The 20107-nt window shown below is 42.7% G+C and overlaps 1 protein-coding gene across 2 annotated transcripts in view; it reads right to left on the bottom strand.

The window, feature by feature from the left end:
* Nucleotides 1–2350: 2350 nt before the first annotated feature.
* TRPM7 (transient receptor potential cation channel subfamily M member 7) overlaps nt 2351–20107 on the bottom strand; it is a 75027-nt gene continuing 57270 nt past the window's right edge. Inside the window, exons 26-40 of one of the 2 annotated variants that reach the window (XM_083475286.1) lie at nt 18954–19657; nt 16506–16582; nt 14705–14761; nt 14431–14527; nt 12348–12415; nt 11404–11441; nt 10567–10592; nt 10128–10178; nt 9983–10048; nt 9269–9552; nt 7974–8056; nt 7640–7845; nt 6354–6405; nt 5764–5870; nt 2351–4265 (exon numbers count right to left, since the gene is read on the bottom strand). In XM_083475286.1, the coding sequence (XP_083331412.1) occupies nt 4135–4265; nt 5764–5870; nt 6354–6405; nt 7640–7845; nt 7974–8056; nt 9269–9552; nt 9983–10048; nt 10128–10178; nt 10567–10592; nt 11404–11441; nt 12348–12415; nt 14431–14527; nt 14705–14761; nt 16506–16582; nt 18954–19657 (2047 nt within the window). In that variant the 3' untranslated portion in view covers nt 2351–4134. Of the gene's footprint in view, nt 4266–5763; nt 5871–6353; nt 6406–7639; nt 7846–7973; nt 8057–9268; nt 9553–9982; nt 10049–10127; nt 10179–10566; nt 10593–11403; nt 11442–12347; nt 12416–14430; nt 14528–14704; nt 14762–16505; nt 16583–18545; nt 19658–20107 lie in introns of both variants that reach the window. The other variant, XM_083475285.1, reaches the window with a different exon arrangement.

Below are 20107 nucleotides of genomic sequence, written 5' to 3'. Positions count from 1 at the left end.
AAATTATATCCACCCTGGTCTAGATTCCTGGCTTGGTGTAAGCTCTCTTCCTAGACAGTTATTTCTTCCTTGAATTCACTTTTATGCAGGAATGCAGGCATCTAACAGACCTCAAGAGATACCTGCAAGCCACTCTCCCAAGTTCCTTGATGAGCAAAAACAGGTTTTTCCAACTGACCAGACAATTAACAGCCTACCTTTTTCCTGTGCCTTTAAGAGCAGATTGATCAACAATTATCAGATGCAGTAATGGAGTTCAGCAGGAGCAAATCTGAAGGCTGTTAAAGGCAGAGGAGCAGGTTAAAAACAGGCAAACAAAAACTATATACCCTTGAGCTCATTATTCCCACCCTACAAAGAGATCCAATAGGTAATATTTGCAGATGTTCAAGGGAGACACAAGGACAAGAACCGGTTTAAAGTTGAAAACTCTAAATCATCTGGTGAAATTTGTCACACCCAAGCTCAGTCTGTCTGCTTTGTTGCTTGACTGAATACTACAAATCACTCCTGGCCGTTGGCTAGGTTAGCAGATGTTGATGGAAGTTGGGAGTCCAAAATCGGGGTGAGGGGCTGCAAACGAGGACCCCTCACTAGTTTAAACGTTTACCTCTTTATTATATGCTGGAAGAGAAACTAATCTGGAATGGAAAACAAACAATAAAGCAGACTTCCTCAACCTTGGCCCTCCAGATGTTTTTGGCCTACAACTCCTATAATCCCTAGCTAGCAGGACCAGTGGTCAGGGATGATGGGAATTGCAGTCTCAAAACATCTAGAGGGCCGAGGTTGAGGAAGCCTGCAATAGAGAAACAGAAGTATTACAGTTGAGGAGATCCAGAGTTTTGATGCTCAAAAGGGAGGGGTCTCTTTAAAAATTGAAACGGGGAGGAAAAGCAAGAAAAGAATAGGCTGAGATAACATTTATGGGAATGTAGAACTGGTGTATTTCCATCAAAATTACAATAAAACAAAATGACATCTATGTCATATCCTTTCTATCTTTTTTGTAGGCATAGTCTTCTTTGGCTAAACCATAGTAGTTGTGAATGGAATTGCAACCATATGCTCATTTAGGATTAGGCTCCGCTGCAGATCAAGCAGTTGGCTAAGCCCAAGAACACAGGAGATGACAAAAATATAGGCAGAAAGATATTGTGTCTTTGAAAAGAAGTCCATGAAAGAAAGTTAAAAGAATCACAATAATAAATGATCGCGAAAAAGAACAGCACCAATATCTGGCAAGGTCTCCTCCCAGGTCATAAATTCCAGAGTGCACTGAAGGTGCTTCGAAGAGAAGATTATTTTGGTAGAGTATTGGTTACATTATCATAGAATCATAGAAACGTAGTTGGGACCCCGAGGCTCACCAAATCCCAACCCCCTGCAATGCAGGAATCTGTTAAAGCATCCATGACAGGTGGCCATCCAACCTCTGCTTATAAACCTCCAAGGAAGGAGAGTCCACAACCTCCTGAGGGAGACCCTTCCACTTTCAAACAGCTCTTACTGTCAGAAAGTTCTTCCTGATGTTTCAGAATCTCCTTTCTTGTAACTTGAATCCATTGGTTTGAGCCCCACCCTCCAGAGCAGGAGAAAACAAGCTTGTTCCCTCTTCCATGTGACAACCCTTGAGATACAGTGGTACCTCGCAAGACGAAAAACACGCAAGACGAAAGAGTTTTCCGTTTTTTGAGTCCTTCCGCAAGACGAATTTCCCTATGGGCTTGCTTCGCAAGACGAAACGTCTTGCGAGTTCTTGCAAGTTTGTTTCCTCTTTCTTAAAGCCGCTAATAGCCGTGCTTCGCAAGACGAAAAAACCGCAAGACAAAGAGACTCGCGGAACAGATTAATTTCGTCTTGCAAGGCACCACTGTATTTGAAGATAGCGATCCTATCTCCTCTCAGTCTCCACTTCCCCAGGCTAAACATAGCAAATTCCTTCAACAATTCGTCATACAGCTTGGTTTCCAGATCCTTGATCATCTTGCTTGTCCTCCTCTGCACACATTCCAGCTTGTCTATAGTTCAATGCTTCGGAAGCCCGGAAGATAGGTTGCGCTTCTGGTACATCTGCGAGGCTAACCCAAGTCATTTTGCTGTCTAAGAAAAGGTACACAGTAGTAATAAGACTTGATGACTCACTGACCTCCACCTGATTCTCAAAGTAGCCCCAGCTGGCTAGTCACACTACTTGCACGTTACTTACTAAAATATACTTCTATTGGTGGGCCATTCTTGCAGTCCAAATTATTCTCAAATCAACAGATTAGTTTTTACCTGTTCCTTTCCTCCCGCTGACCCTCCCTCCCCGGATCAATCAAATCAAATAAAGGTAGAAGCTCACCAGTCTAAACAAGAATAAATTTATTTGGGATTGTTTAAAGATTTATTGATATACAAAATGTATACAGTTTTTTATCTTTAATATGCTATACCTTTCCTCCCCCAGCAACATAAACCACCATTTAAACAGCTATTGTGTTCGTGCCTTAATGTCTGTATCTATAAGATACACTACAGAATTTTAAAAAAGAATAATTACTGGGCGTTATGATGCCGTTCAATTAAAATTTACAATTAGTACCTATGTAACAAACAAACAAAAGTTGCAGCATGAAAATTCAGTTGGACAACAGGTTCTTCTTGTTGAATATTCAACAAATTTGGGACAGGAAAATGACATTTTATTGGCATAAAGTTTGCATTGCAATCTCCCACACATTACATAATGTAAATTCATCCTAGTTCCTTTTCTTTTAAATAAGTACCATATATAATATTACATTAAAAGGTGTCTTCACACAATATTAAATACAACTAAGGGGCTGCTCCTTACGTCCCTGCGGTGGTGTGGAGCCCACAACAGGCCTGGTCCTTACAGCACCGCAAAAGCTGAGGTTGGAAAGTACTGGTCCCAGGGGACAAGTCCACTCTGCAGCTCACTTCTACGCCCGCGTTGCTCCCGCCGGAAACCGAGGCAGCGCTGGCAAGACGAGCAGCCCCAACCAGGACTCTTGCCCCATGGCCCAGGGCTTCCAAAGTTACCCAAATGGCGTGAGAAGGTACCAGACTTGCAGCAGCTCCAACACTGCTGTGATAACATCGGAAGAGGCCCCCAAAAGTTGACACATACATTCAGCTTTCTTTTACTGGTTTTAGGAGATCTTTGGAAGGCAACACTTCTGAAGCGGCCATTATATGTAACAAGTAATAGCAACTTCCCTAACACACCTGCTCATTTTACAAGGCAGCGTCTTACCCAAGACCAGCTGTTTTGTTCTGTTATACAAATGTGATCAGACTTGTCTTGCGACTTTACTACTATTGGACAGTGATTAGATAAAACTGAAATGTATCGTTAAAAAAACCAAAAACAACGACACAGGAGGGGGAGGGATTTCACTATGCGCAATCCATCCCGAGAACTGGCTCCACACTTGAGGATGAATCCTGATGCAGGAGACAATCCATCACTTCTTGTTTGGAACCAGGCGTTCCTGCTCCCTGCAGCTCAGCTTACTGGCGTTAACTAAATATGGACAGATCCTTAGGAGCAGCCTCGTTCCATTGAGCCACATAAAACATACATGGCACTGAGCAGAGAGAGCAATTATCTGAGACACCCTGAGAAGTGTCAAAAGAATCCTTCGGTGTCTGTGGGAAGGTGGGGGTGGGGGTGCTCCCTCCCGTTTCTCTAGCCAGATGACAGAAACCAGCTGCCACAAAGCCCCCAAACCATCTGCCTTAAAAACCATCAGCACAAAAAGAAAAAACATCATTTGGTCAAGGGCATATTGCACTACAGGATGAAGGGGAGGAAAGGCCCCTTCTCATGGACCAAGGTAAAATGTTAAGTTATCCTTCTGCTAAAACGCCTCTTTAAAAAGCTATTTCATAAATACTTAATTTCATTCAACCTTTTTTTTTTAAAAAAAAGAACAGCAGCTGCCAGCTACTCCTTCAGAGGTGATTCCCACATTATGCTAGGCCACTCAACGGTGGACAGTTAACTGTACCAGAGCCATCAAAACAGTTTGGCCCTTTTTCATGCGGCCTTTGTTTTGATGAAGGGCAAACGAACCCCGTGACTTCTGCGAGGGTTTGGTTAGAGCCAGAGAGCTGTGCGTATCTTTACAGCATGAGGTGACTGGAACTGGCAGAGCCCGATTCTTTGGTGCAGCTCCCAGGCCGAATGGTCAGTTCTGGAGAATCGTCTTGAGGCAGTAGGATTTTATCGGGTGTGTAGTCGTTTCTCTTCAAGTCTGCGAGGAAACAACAACCACCCGAAATCCCACAGATACAGTTGGGTTGAAGAGGGGGAGAGGGAGAGGGAGAGAGAATATGCAAATTAGCAGCCTTACTTCTGATTCAAATTAGAGCTCCTCTCTAAAATAAGGAGAGAAGGCGAATTAATGTCCTGCCAGAGCTATACAGGCAAGGTAGAACTCTGAGCTTTGAAGACTGGCCCACAGTTGTCCAGTGGGCATTATTGGGTGGTAGAGGCAAGGTGTCTGATATCAAAGGATGTGCAGGTAGGGTGTCTCACAGACAGACTTGCCCTTATGATGCTGGCCATCTTGTGCCTGGCTGGGCCACAGTCAGATTTCCCAACAGGCACAATCATAGAACTGTAAAGTTGGAAGGGACATTTTTGTGTTGTTATATTCATCATCTACTCCATCCCTCTGCAATGCAGGAATTTGCAGCTGTCCCATACAGGCATCAAAGCTGCAACTTTGCCATTATCAACACCATCTCTGACCAGCTGAGCTATCCAGGCTGTAGAGAAGGTCAAGTGTCTACAGCAGCTTTCCCAATCTGGTGTTCTCCAAATGCTTTAGACTCCAGTTCCCACCAGTCCTGGCCAACACAGATACGCTGGTTGGGACTGATGAGAACTGCAGCCCAATGTAACAGGAAGGCACCAGGTTGGGGAAATGTTGCTCTAGTAGAGTGTATAGGCTTCAGCATTGCTGAAAGAAAAAGGGGAGAAGAACGGTCCCTTTGTAAACACACTTCCAAGGCAATCCCTCTTAATAAATATGTATAATAATAATAATATAGTGGCGGAAAAGAAGCCCTTGCTGGTGTGTGTGGTTTGTTCCTCTCTTTCTTCAAAAGACCCCTATTAGTCACTTTGCCAAGCACCAAAACATTTTCAAGAAAATAAATATTTGAATTATAAATTGCTCTGCACTACAGCCTGTGGTGTGGCACAACTTGCATATGATCTCAATCTATCAAGTGACTTTAGGCCTAGGTTGGTAATTTCAGGATAATTTGTGACTGACTACCTACCACAATTTTTTAGGGCTCATCAGATCCATGGAAAGGAAATTGGGTTCGTGGAATTGATCATTCACAGAATTAATAAAAGCCACTGAGATGCATATAGAGGCTTCTAGCTGACAGGGCAGAAGCCCCCCCCCCCCCCAAGGTAAATAAAGCCATCTTTTCTCTTCCTTGCAACAATATATTTAGGGCATTTGTTATAGGTATTGAGTTCAGGCCCACTGAAAAGGTGAAAGAATTAGAATTAGGGGCAGATTTTCTTTTGGGAGAGAAAAATAAGTGTTTCCTCATGAGGTTTCAAGAGCAAGCCAAGTCCAACTGATCAATGAAGCTCAGCATGGTTCCAGCAATCCATCCATTTTATGTGGAGAGAATGCCTTACCCCCATATCAATATAAAATTCAATTTATCGTAGGTAGAAGCTACAAGAGAGAAGTTCTCTTTCATAAGTCGGGGGCTGCTATTTACCTGGAAGCTTAAGTTTCCTGCAGCATGAGTTGCAGTGGTGCTTAGCTCTGAAATTTTTGATGGCATCTTCTCCCAGATTTGCAGGACCAAATACCATATCGCTTGACCTTTAAAAGAAAGCACACATTAAAAAATACCTACAGCCAAACATGATTTTTTTTGTGTGTGGTCTTCACCCCCTGGCTAGATACGGGGGAGGTTTTGGGTTGTATCCATTCTTGGTCCTACTCAAAGTAGATCCACTGACATTGGTGAACATTGGAAACCTTAGGTTCATTCATTTCAATGGTTCTATTCTGAATAGGACTAGCACTGAAGACAATCCTTTGTGTTGGTGATGGGAGAGAAATTATGCAGGTAAGATAGGAATGCTCTCCCATAGTATCACACTGGCAATTCCCAGCAGAAAGTTTGCTGCTGATGGTGTCCTTAAAAATCACAGCAGTAAGCCAACTTAAAGTTTCATCATAAATCTGTCCTTGGGTTAATTGGTACACCTAAAGCAGCAGGGCAGCCCTCCAATCTTGCCACATGTGGCCCCCTCCTTCCTGCGCCAATGCCATAAGAAAAAGCAATTTTGTACTGCTTACCTTTTTTCTTCAGCTTTTATCACAGAAGGATCTGTCAAATTTTCTCCAACACCTTCACAAGAAGCAAAGGAAGTTAGCTAAGTAGCGCAAGTAACACAAGTAGAACAAGTAGAACAAGAGTAATTTTAACATAAAAAGAGAAATTATAGCAGATGAACAATTTGAACAGCTGAAATACAGATGCCCCCCTACTTACGTGCGGGTTACATTTTGCGCCCTGCTCCCCGTCCATAAGTGAAAATTGTGTAAGTGGGGAGCACCCTCTAAAAAGCCATTTTTCCCTGCTGTCCAGCTCTCTCTCCAGACAACTCTCTCTTCAACTAGAGTTAAAGTTCTGGGGGTGGCTGGAGGATGTGCAGAAACGCAGCTGCTGCTGCTGCTGCTGCTGTGCGATTGCATACATCAGCTGTTAGGCGGGGAGGCTGAGCAGCCTAAACAAAGCATCGCTGAACCTCTAGTCTTTTGGGGGCTTCCTCCTCCCTCAGTGAAGTCCTCTTCAGGCTCCGGGAAGGGTCTCCTCACGAGTCACAAGGACTTGCCACCTCTCTCCCAACATTTCCTGGTCTGAATCTATCTATCTATCTATCTGTCTATCTATCTATCTATCTATCTATCTATTTCCAAACGCTGCATGTATACACAGTCACATGTAAATCGATTGTGCGTTAAGTGGGGGGATGCCTGTATCTGAAAGACTGCACCCATCCCAACAGACCCTCTTGCATCTTAAAAACAGCACAGGTGACCGTCTGGGGGGGTGTGATCCAGGAGATGGCATTCTTTGTGGCAGTCCCTAAGTCCCTCCCTACAGAGTTATGTCTGTACCTTCACTGTACAGTTTTTTGTGACTACTGAAGACATACCTCTTTACCCCAGCCTTTTACATCTGAGATGTGTGGTTTTAGTACTCATCCTACTTCTGTGATTGTAATTTGTTTTAATCTGCTTTTAATGTTGTATTTTAAAGTGCTATAACCTATCCTGGGGCCTTAGGATGAAAGGTGAGTGAGTGAGTGAGTGAGTAAATGAATAATATATCATCATCATCATCATACTGTTTGCAGAATCCCCACCCCCACCCCAAGAAGAAGGTATTCTAAATGCAGGGGAGAAAATGCTAAGTGGAGTTGGTTACGGGAGACTGAAGAGAGACATGCAATTATAAATGTCTTTTCTTGTGGCAACAATGAAATGTGATGACGATCCATATTGTGCAAGTCACAAGCTTCCGGTGCAATTACTACAGCATACGCCTCTGTGTGACATCCACACACACATCCATTTACCTTGCAGGTCAAGGACCAACAGCTCTCCTCGAGTATATTCGTATGTCCAGTGGCTGAAGGCTAACATGACCTCCTCTAGCATGTTGGTTGGAATTATTTCATCCCCATTGTTGTTGTTGTACTTTCTGAATTCTCCTGTCATGCACTCCTCAACTGCAAACCACTGGCCAGCTGAGTGACAATATAAGAGGAACGCTTCCAAGAACCTTGTAAGAAAACACATAGGAATGAGAGCACTGTGTGAACAACTGATTCATTAGCCTCGGACTCTGGTGTGGAAATTCCTTTTTGTTCCATTATTTCACGTTACATTTGAAGATGTAATAATGCCTACCTTGGAGAATAGGGAATAGATTTTGGCTTCATCTGATTGAATGCAAATGTGAGTTTCTGAGCAGCCCTCTGTTGCTGAATTTCCTATGGATTTAAAAAACACACACACCAAAGACTTTACTCAAGATAAACCTCTAGCATGGAGAAGAAACACAAGGAACTGTATTACAATTTTTTTCTTCTAATTTCCGTATTTTTCAGTCTGTAAGACACCCCCCCCCATGTATAAGAGGGACTCCAATTTAAGAAAGAAATTGTGTATTTTACTATCCGTGTATAAGACACCCACCCCCTCAAATTTTTGACATGATTTTTAAGGGGGGAAACCTAGTCTTATACACGGAAAAATACAATACATTTTTGTGTTGTTATATTCATACGAAGTAGTGAAGACAATAGGCAGAAAATTCCTACCTTTGTGGTCCATTATTGTTTTATACAGTACGATGAAAGTACACAGTGCTTTTCAAAGAATGAGAGCACAGGTCCCTTACAATTTAGAAATCAACACAAAGGAGAAAGAGGGAGGCAAACGGAAGCAGAGAAAACAGTGAAGCAAATGTACTTTTTGCAATTACTCATAGTTAGGCTTAGTGACATAGGGATATAGAGACTAGGGACAGTGTCAAAGACGTAACAGAAAAATGTGAATTTGGAGGAGGGTTTTGAAAGAAGTAAGAGAGGTGGTATCATGGAGGTATTCTGGGATGCAGCCCCATGTATAAGGGGCAGACTGGGATAAAGGACAAAGCTGTTGGAGTGAGCAGGAAATCTTTGGACAGCAACCTTTGGACAGTGAAGGCCATATGCAGGAATGCGTTAGAATATAAAAGCAAGAGATGAGGTGACAAGGCTATGGATGAGCGTAAGGATTTAATGAAGGGTGCCATATGGTTAGGAGTGATAAAAAGATGGATGGTTTTGGCAGCAGAGCGCTGGGAAGAAGTGAGGTGATGAAGGTGTGAATGTAAAACTAGAGAGCAGAATGTTGTAGCAGTCAAAGTGACAGATGACCAGAAGTTTTGCTGATGTGACCAATGCATTTTTCTAAATTTTTAAAGGGAGAAGCAACATAACTGGCAATGAACTGAATATGCAGAGTAAGAGAGATGGAGTGAGGAGTAAAAAAGAAAGCCAATGACCAAAAGTTGGGCAAGAGGGTAGATGGCAGTGCTGTCAATGGAGGACAGTGAAAGAGAGAAGGGATATATCTTGTTTGTCCAAACAGTATCCAACTGCTAAACATGTTTAAGCATCTGGTGGATATGTACTATATGAGCAAGAACAACAACTTACTCTTAAACAGAGATGTAACACTGTGTCTTCTTTGTAAATGCTTGACCAAGTATTGACAACTTCCGGAAGAAAAGATTTGATGATATAAAGGTGGCCTGATTTCAGAATATCATACTCGGACCAGGTGCAGGCCACCTTGAGGGCTCGTCGCAAGCCTCCTCCCATCTCCTCCTTGCTTAGGAATTCTATTTTGGCACAGAGACCCAACTGAGACCAGGAAGACATGCTGTTGTTCAAGATGTTGGGAGAGCTTTCTTCAAGACGATACACAGTAACTGGTTCGCCTGTAACGTCACAGCACAAAGAAGTGAAGTGCAGTTAAGCCTGGGGTAATGTTGACTTAATGTCTATTTATACTGTACTGGTGAACACCTTTTTCAGATGATGGAGAGAAGATATAGCCAGACTTTTGCATAATCAATTATCTAACCAATTATTAAGCTTTTGATACAATAGAATCCTCTGTGTTGATTGGAGACCTTTCTCCATTTACTACTACTGCTGAAAACTAGCAACAAAGGCTTGGGACTCTAGCTTTTTAAGAGTCAGCTTCAGTATACGTTTCCCCAATCTATTCCCAGAATTTTGATGGTGAACTATTGTCTATTTTCCTGTGCTGTGAAAAACAGATCTATCACTCTTAAGCTTGACGATTAAGGAATAATATTATTAAAATCTGAAAATCATTCCAGAGGCTACAATAAGTTTTCCTACCTCTTGGAGGTACAGGAGTGAACGGTATGCTTTGCGATAACCTCATCAAATTATTTCTTTCAACAGCTGTAAAGACAGAGAAATTAATTGAAGAAGATGACGCTGCTACTTTTTATTATTTTGCGACCTAGTTTTGGATACTTACCTGAATAGTAGTAGGTGGTATCCATGATGGGTTTAAAAGGAGAGGCAATTCCTTTGAAAAAAAAAGGAAATGAGTGTTATATTTTTACATAAACTCATGATTTAATGCATCCTGTTTTGTTTTTTTTAAGGGTAATGACAAAGAACAAAAAGTACTCTAGGCTCACAGGCAAGACCTTGATCATTTATGGTGATTCTTCCCACCAAGGGATATTTTAGATGAGGAAAATGATGATGTGATGCTCAAAGACTGGAGAAGGGCACAAGCACCAAAGGGGTTTCCCTAAATCAGTCATGTAATGATTACAACCATAAATTAGGGTTGTTGGCACTAAAATTCATAACAAACCTCCACCAACATCATCTTTTGCAACCATGCATTAAATAGTTACTCACAACATGTTAAATTTATGGCAACACCGAAGTTATCAGCAGCTTACCATTCAGTGCATCTTCCTCAGAAGACCTGCAAGAGACAGAAATTGCACTCAACCCGAGTCTGTGTGTACTTCTTGGTTTTTTTACTACTCAGCTTCATTGCTCTGGTCACTTTGCTCTGCTTGTAATACCCTAAGCCCAATCACCCATCAGACCAAATACTGCAACCTCTATGCCTTCCAAAACAAATGAACAGCAAACAGAGCAGGGGAAGAAGAAGAAGAAGAAGAGTTTGGATTTGATATCCCGCTTTATCACTACCCAAAGGAGTCTCAAAGTGGCTAACATTCTCCTTTCCCTTCCTCCCCCACAACAAACACTCTGTGAGGTGAGTGGGGCTGAGAGACTTCAGAGAAGTGTGACTGGCCCAAGGTCACCCAGCAGCTGCATGTGGAGGAGCGGGGATGCAAACCTGGTTCACCAGATTATGAGTCTACCGCTCTTAACCACTACACCACACTGGTGTAGGGAAGAGAAAACAACTCTGAAGACTTAAAACTACTGTGAAGGTGATGGGTGCTGCAGCGGTGCTCTTTAATGAGGCTACAAGCCAGGTGTTTCAAACTGGCTACATCAGGTTCAATTATCCCCCTTCAAGAACAACCACAACAAGATAAATGCCCAGGTCATCAGGGTTGCTTAGGGATGGGTGGGCAGATAGATTAGATGACTCCTCCCGTGGTCTAACTGCCCAGCGGCAATCAGGCAGGCTTAGAAGTGAATGTGCAGTGTGCTGGCACACAGGGAGAAAACTGCAGCTCACTCAATGCCTCCCCAACTCCTGGGGAGTTTGGAGATACCTGGACAGTTCTGAGTATTGCCATTTAGACTTTACTTACATTTGATTGCTATACGACGGTCGACTTTGTAACCAATCCTGCAAGGAAAAAAAAGAGAGATGCACCTATTTTGTACATAACTTAATTGATGGTTTTAGAAGCAATGTCTCACACTTTTGTAAGAGCGCTACAAGGCTCCCTCCAAAAAATTTAATCGTGAAGATGTTTTCAGCCTCAATATGCTTCTGAAGCATTGCTAAGTCCGCTGGTCAAAAGAAATTGTACAATCTGTTCAGCAAAAGTGCCTGGATGAAGAGACTAGGATTGCAACTATGTAGCAAATGCAGCCATAGCCTGACAGGTTACCTGCCTTACCTTGAGCTATTTTGGTGATGTAAAGTGCTTACTTGAACAGGCTCTATTAGCTGTGCAGGCAGAAATGGCATGAACATTCCGCCAGCACTCAAAAAGGTGGTGTGAAGGTGCAATCAAATGCCATACGGACATAGTCCATTCTTTTCTTCTTGAAGACCTATTACAATTCGCTCTTGCCATGACCTAAAACCCCTACTCTTAAGCATGAGAGCTAGAGAGGGCAAATTTTCCCGGCACATTTCAAGAGAAGAAAAAACTGCCAATTTGGAGGCTACAGGCAACTCTCAACTTACGTGGAGATTATAGGGTGTAAAGCCAAAATCGTGTACAGTCAAAACACATTGGGTTCAATGGCCGGTGGGGTTTCCAAAGACTCCTTTCCCTGAACGCCTGTCCCCTTCTATTTCTTTTTTTTTTTTTAGCTGCCAAGTATTTAAAGCTGAATGTGCACTAGTTAAATGCACATAAGTTGCGAGTTACCTGTACTACCATAGCAGGTCACACTAAATTATGATGGACAGTACTGCTTTCTATCAATTGCTACTATGATTCAATTTTTGTATTTCTTGGGTTCTTTCCATAGACACCCAGGGGAAACATTGTATGGATTGTTATTATGTTTTACTCACTGTGAGTAAGGCCGCCTTTGAATCTGCCTGATGAGGCTCTTCAACCGAGGGTCTTCTACTCTTGTGCACTGAAAAATGATTTTGCAATTAGAACGGCCACCTTTTGACATGTCAACAAATACTACCAATTCTTCAACATATGTGTCCAAGATCCTGCAGGGAAAGCAAGATACACTTGCTTTCATACACATACATGGGCTTGGATACAGAGAATCACAAGACTATGCTTCAGACACACATATTGGGCACACGGCAAAACTCATTTGAAACTAAGGTAAAGGGACCCCTGACCATTAGGTCCAGTTGTGGCCGACTCTGGGGTTGTGGCGCTCTTCTCACTTTATTGGCTGAGGGAGCCGGCGTACAGCTTCCGGGTCATGTGGCCAGCATGACTAAGCCGCTTCCGGTGAACCAGAGCAGCGCACGGAAACGCCGTTTACCTTCCCGCCAGAGCGGTACCTATTTATCTACTTGCACTTTGACGTGCTTTCGAACTGCTAGGCTGGCAGGCGCAGGGACCGAGCAACGGGAGCTCACCCCGTCACGGGGATTCGAACCACCGACCTTCTGATCGGCAAGTCCTAGGCTCTGTGGTTTAACCCACAGCACCACCTGCGCGCGTTAAAGGACCTTCAAAGGTTTGTTTGGGGCACAGAATCGTAAGTTTATGTGTTGCACAATTTAAAAAAAAATGTGTTGCACGATTTAAAAATGAACACAAAATTGAACAGTGTCTTTTTTTTTTAAAATATCTTGGTATCACTTTCCAAGCTACATCTAGCTGGCTTGCCCACTTCAAGACTGTAGCCCTTCTAACACGTAGGACAATCGGTGCTCTGCTCAGCTTTTTTTATTCGAGGGGAGGGCAACTGTTGATCCCGGCACTAAAAGCTTTTGTTGGAAAAGTGATTCCCCAGATGTTATATGGAGTAGAACTCTGGGGATGGAATCAGAAGCTGTTAGAACGGCTTGAAATCTTCCAAAATTTTTATCTCAGAAGAATTCTAGGCCTCCCTCAGAGTACTCCGGCAGCTCTCCTAAGAGTGGAAGTAGGATTACCTTCTGTGTCTGCCAGGGCCCACTTAAGATTCCTGCATTTTTTCACCAACCTCACAGATGCCCCGAACACCTTATTGGCTAAACAAGCCTTTGTATCATTACAAAATAATACTACTTGGCGTAAAAACCTACTAGATATCCTATCCAGATACAATCTACCTGAGTTTAATACTCTCAAATTGTGGAGCCCTGATAAAGTTCGGGAATGGATCTTTGAAAAAGACGCCTTTTTGGACTCCACAAAGATAAAAAACTCGGGGTTTTCCTACTGGCTTCCCCGAGTAAAAGCAGTCAAAATCTGTGCCAACTACTTGGTGGAGATCACTGATCCCACCCTTCGGAGGGCTTTCACTATGGCACGGTTTCAAACATTGCCAACTGCATATCTGACCGGTAGATTCACAAAAACCCCAGTAGAACATCGTTTATGTCCTTGCCTTATGAAAACTAAAGAGGATCTTACACATTACCTCCTCTATTGCCCCATCTACTTGGGCTTTAGAGACGCATTGCTGCAAATTATACCAAACTCTATAACCAATCCTGAAGATAGAGTAAAATTCTTGTTAGTTGATGCAAACCCACGTATTACCCATGTGGTAGCGGTTTTTGTGATGAAGGCCATGAAAGCCAGGGAAAGATTTATGGATGACAATGTAAAGACCCCTTCGTCGTCTGTTTAACTCGTTGCTTGTTTTCCCTCTCTTTCTATTTTGTGGGATGAAGGTATTTGTTGGCATAGTATCTAATGAATTTTAATATTTTTAACTATTGTTGTGTTGATGTTTGTGTACAGGCATGGTCCTCACAATAAACGGATTTGTTGTTGTTGAGAAAGAAAGAAAGAACCAAGAAGCCCCTCTCTCTCCAATGCCAGTTCCCTCAGTCAAATTTTAGCCACAATGGCTGTGTTTTGTAAAATAAAGTAGTTTTGAAAATACAGGAAATGGCACAAAGGAAAAAATGTTGTATGCTAGTATTAGTTCAGAAAATTCAGAGATCAGAAACCAATGTGTTTACTTACTTTGCTCTGATAGTGCTGCTAATGAGCTTCTATGGTAGTCGGTAAAACCACCACATGAACTGACAGGCCTCAGGTTGCCTTCTGCATTACTACCACCCTGTGTATTCAACAAATAACAATGTTATAATTCACAACTCTACTCAAATAATCTTATTTGTGTCACCACTTGAAAGTTGCTATACAGTGACACACTTGCTTTTTGAAGGAATATTCAAATGTTACTGGCTATTTGATGCAACAATGAAGAGATGGAATACAAATGGGAAAGTTATACCTGTTGCTTTGTCTCGATGCCTTCCAAAATTGCTTTTTTGAAATCTTCCTGTTGCTCCTGTAGAAGGTAACAATAAATGACTTTTTAAACTTAGGTTAGTAGTGAAGTGGCTTTAACAAGTCTTAAACATTTCATGAACTCTGAGCCAGAAACAAGAAATTGGGGTTTGGGGAGACCATTTTCCTACAAGTGTTATTCCAGGGCTCTTACTTCAAAGCTGAAACACTTCAAAGCTGGCATCTGCAGGTTTTAGTTCTGGTCTAAAGTTTCATATTTGTGATCTGATATCCATGCATGCTCACACGAGTCAAAGTTTCCTGCACACTGCCATGTTTGTTTGATTGAGTTAACTTATATGCCACTTTCCCACAATGATCTGTGCCCAAAGCAGTTTACAGCAAACATTCAAGCTCTTTGTGCTATAAGACTTCAGAGAACAGGGGAGGACAATAGGAGTTCTGGGTACACCCTGTGATTGCACCATGCTGTCTGGGCCAGATCTATCATGAAGTTAAAACTGAGTACAGTGGATGCTCAGGTTGCGAACGCGATCAGTGTGGGAAGCATGTTCGCAACCCGCAGCGTCCGCAACGCCGCGTCTGCGCACACACGGGTTGCAGTTCGGCACTTCTGCGCATGCGCAAAGCATGATTTAGTGCTTCTGCGCATGCGCCGAAACCTGAAAGTAACCTGTTCCCGTACTTCCAGGTTCGGCGCGGTGTGCAACCCGAAATCGCTCAGCCCAAAGCGTCTGTAACCGGAGGTATGACTGATGCTCTCCAAAATGCTGTGCTTCCTAGCTACCTGAAGCATAGGCAGCTGCCTTTTCCCAGAGCTAACCCATCCCTGACTACTCAGAGATAGCCATTTAACCCAGCCCTGACTACTCAGGCAGTCTTGATTCCTTTAACTGGTGGTGACAGGATCAGACCCTGAGGCCTTCTCTGCACAGGATATATACACTACCTCTGAGATATAATCCCACCACCACCTAAGTCTTTGAACCTGGGACTACTCAGCTAGGAGCTCAAACTTATAATGACAAAGTAGAACAGGCGCTGGCTTAGTTAACACCACTGAAAACCATCCTGTAACATGAGTGAATGCACATGTATTTGAGATTTGAGTTTAAGTGAACTCCCTGTATCAGCTTAGGACTAGGACCTCAGGACACGGCCCAGATCATTCTCCCCTTCTCCGAAGCCACACAGCTCACTTAGCCCTGCTGTGCACCTCCTTCTAGTTCTTTCACCTGGCTGGAATGTGCCCTTGGGGTATGATTAAGTACCTCTCGCTTGCCTGGATGCTGTGTGTCTAGCCCACGGGTCTGCAACCTTTAAGACAAAAAGAGCCACTTGGACCCGTTTCCGAAGAAAGAACAACAACTGGGAGCCACAAAACCATTGCGACATTTAAAACAAATATATCTCCGGAGCCACGATCTGACAGCGGGCAGGAAGGTGACGTTGGGACGGTGCGTGACTAAGGCATGCACCGCCCCCATGCGACGTCACAGCCAGTACAGCGCCCGCCACAGTGAGGAGTGTCGGGGCGCACAATGCGCCTCCTCCCCTCGCTAGTATCCGCCCCGGAGCCGCAGCAAAGATGTAAAAGAGCCGCATGCGGCTCCGGAGCCGCAGGTTGCAGACCCCTGGTCTAGCCAGACACACTTTTGCCACACCCACCACTGACATGTGGCTCTGATAAGCTTGCCTGTGAGGAAATGAGGCCCTTGGCTGAAAAAGGGTTTCTCACCCTGACTTGGGCTACTGCTCAACTTCCGCAGCAATCTCCCTCTTACCTCAATATCATCACTTTTTTCTTTGCTCTTAGCCACAGTCTCTTTAAATCGTTGCAATTCCATGCTGTCCCTGTGACCTTTGGCGACACCATTAGATGAACAGAAACAAAATGGCAGATTTTAGAGGGGAAACACCAAACAGATGCAAATTTGATTAAAGATACTGCTGAGATCAGAAAAGTACACAGAAGGACAGTTGACATTTTTAATGGTAGGTTGAGGAACTATTGCTTTTCCTACATAAAAGGGATAACATAAGAAAAAATATTAGAGGAAATATTTCATACCACTACCCTGGTTTCAAAGCTGTGAGCGTGTTATTTGCTTTTAGAACCATGCAGTGTGGATATCGGTATTTTTACAAAATGTAGCTATTAGTAGAAAAAGCACAGTTCAACACAATAGATTTTAAAAATATAAACTTCACCCTCAAAATGTAAGAAAACAACAATGACATGGCCTATGGTTTCTCTTTCCCACCCTTTCTCACACCCATTCAAAATAATTGACCTATGCCAACATTCAGAATGCCTATGTAGTGGGCAGAGCTTTCCTCGCCTGCCATTTTTACACTAGATTATATTTGCATAGAAACATACATACATGGAGGCCAAAGCATATAGGCCTGAATCATGGAATCTGTACATTACATGGAACTGAGGTGCACAGATAATGATTTCAGGTCCATGCACATTGTCATTTCACATGTAAAACGTTATGCAAAGGTGAAACCAATGAGTGAGTGGCAGGTAGAGCCAGGACAGAGCTTGGGGATCTCGATCTCAGAGATCATCCACTGCACATTTATGCTGAATGTCTTCACAGGGTATCACTCCTCTGTCTCCAAAATTCTACAGGACTGAACATTAAGGATGAAGATTATATTATAAATGAGAAGGCACCCCGGCACCAAACCTTTTGCCACAGTAAAAAAAAAAAAGTGCCATTATTCAGCTGTGTGGTTAGTGAAGTAAATATAAACAGCCTGATCTTGAGCCTTTGTATTTAACTTCTCCCCACTCCCATTTTTTAATTAAAAGCATACATTTACAATTATTACAGCCATTTTCAAAACACATGAATGGGGAATCAACATATCATGACTTTACACATATTTGCTTAAAGAAAAAAAAGTACTGGTAGCTTAAAAGCACTAGGAAAAGTTAGATAAAAATATTACAAGTAAAGTCCATTCAGAATAGATCTGGGCCTCAGGCAGATGTTACTCAAACTTGTAGTAAAAGATCGTAATCACATGCATATCCCATCCTCAGATCTTCCTAAAGCCTCTATTCATATTTGAATAGAGGCTTACACGCTAATTGTAATGGGGCATATCAGGAGCCTACACGCTTAAGGTCCTATTTAAAGGCTTCCACTGCACAAACATCAGGGGTCCCAGAAATAAACCAGGATGGCGTGAACACAATCTACCAAATTTAATTAGCTTTACATAGCTAAAGGCACTTTTGGAGTAGTCTGAAATGAATTTTCTGGTAACATCGACAAGTTTAAACTAAATGTAATCTTTTAAAAGTTATCATAACAAATCATGTTGCAAGATAAGAAAACATTCATGCTCACTTTGAGCCAGTGAGGCAAAAAACTCTTACCTTAGAAATGGTCTAGATGAGGGTGCACAACCTGCAGCCCTCCAGATGTTGTTGGCCTACACCTCCCATCATTCCTGATCTCTGGCTATGTTGGCTGGGGCTGATGGGAGTTGTAGTCCAGAAACATCTGGAGGGTCACAGGTTGTGCATGCCTGGTCTAGAATAAACTGAACTCAAAGTATTTTGTTAGCACACCTCTCCTCCCATTGTTTTGACAAACAGAAAATCTGCCACCGCTTTGCAAAAAAATTTCCAGTTAAAACACCACTTGAATAAACAACAGAATCTACACCAGAATGGTTAAGTGCCGATTTACAAAGTAAAGTAACATTTTGATAGTTTGCGGAAGTGAAGAGGTTAAAAGCAAAGTGCACCACCTGCAACCAAATTCCGCTAAAGTTCCCATACAATTTTTGATAAATCAAACCTTGAGATTCAGATTTGATCCATAGTTTCTGAAGACGTACAGTGGTGTTGGAACTTAAATCATGACCCTTTTGTGCTGTTTCTGGAATGCTTCCAGCAGGTTCTTCAGTATCCAGTGTCCCATTCAGATCATTACTGGGGTCACTTCTGACCTCATCAGCAGATGCCAACTGTAATTTATTTTTGGCGTCATTCTTCTTCAGCTTCAAAGAGGACTGAGGATTCCATTTGTCTGTGTAGCTCTCAGCACTAGTATAACTTTCATCATAAACAAATCCATGATTAACACATCCTCCAGGTTCAATACAAGGTTGGGAGGTGGTAGCAAGGCTAACAGAGCAAGAAGCAGTAGAGTCATGGCAACCAATAGCAACTTTTGGAAGTACAGATTTTGGTGTGTTATACTTACCCACAAATGCACCAAATTCAACAGCATTCTCTCCATCAGCAGCCTTAAGGACTATAACCTGATCGTCCTTTGTGGTACTTTCTAACTGGCTTTTACAGCTGGGCTGAGAAGGAGTGCTAACGAAAAATTTAGCTGTCGAAGATGTTAGATGTGGCATACTGTTTAGCGAAGTGCCCGTCTTTTTATTCTTTTGAATGCATTTTGATGAGTCTGTACCCTGTATTCTTTGACGAAGTTCTGGGGGGGATAGAGCTCTTGGAATTAAGGCACTGCCCGAGGAACCTGCCTCTGGAAAGTTGAATTCATCCCTCTTGGGGGGCCCAGTCATCTTATGTCCAGAATCTCTTTCATCTTGCATAGAAATGTTGCACAGTAAAACATTATTACTCTCAAGGCCTCCTTGAGGAAAAGAAGAACCAAATACATTGCCAATGCTGTGCTTTCTCCACATGGAAGATCTTAAAGGATCGTCATCAATGGGGTTTTGTGCCAAATGCTTTGAGATACTCAGTTCTCGTGTAATTTCATTATGGACCTTGCTAGCTTCTGAAGCCTTCTGGGCAGTTAATGTTTTCAAAGTATCCACCGTAAGAGCAGAGAGGTCTTGCAAGTGGCCAATCTGTGTATCGAGAGAGTGCAATGAACGCTTGATATAGTTGACTCTGTCACTAACCTCCTTGATTTGGATGCACATTTGCTCAACGCTGGAAGGGGAAAGGAGAAGATACCATTGGGAGAGAGAAAAAGGAGAATCAGACTTTTCACTCAACGCAAGGAATTCTCAAAACAAACGAAGATCACAAGTATGCCATGTGAAATAATTACAGGTCTGTTAGCATAAAACAGGGGGTTGGACTAGATGACCCTCAGGATCCCTTCCAACTCTGCAATTCTATGATTCTTTGGAAACAACCCACCCATACAGAAGGTTGTGTACTGTGTTTCTGCCTTACTGGTCTGGTCTTCTGCTCTGGTCTTACATCCCTCCAAATCAACTCCCACCAAGAAATTGTGTTGTGTCTCTGCATCAGGTATGATCAGATCACTGAATCTATCTTGAAGACAATTTGTATAATCAGCAAGGTTTGCCCAGTAGTTTGCCCAGAATAGTTAAACGACAAGCCTACGTCCAGACAACATACTAAGTCAGACTA

Source organism: Podarcis liolepis (genome assembly GCF_965112155.1).
Source record: "Podarcis liolepis genome assembly, chromosome: 14".
NCBI lineage: Eukaryota > Metazoa > Chordata > Lepidosauria > Squamata > Lacertidae > Podarcis > Podarcis liolepis.
Note: the sequence above shows the minus strand (reverse complement) of the source record. Positions and strands in the feature narration are given on the sequence as shown.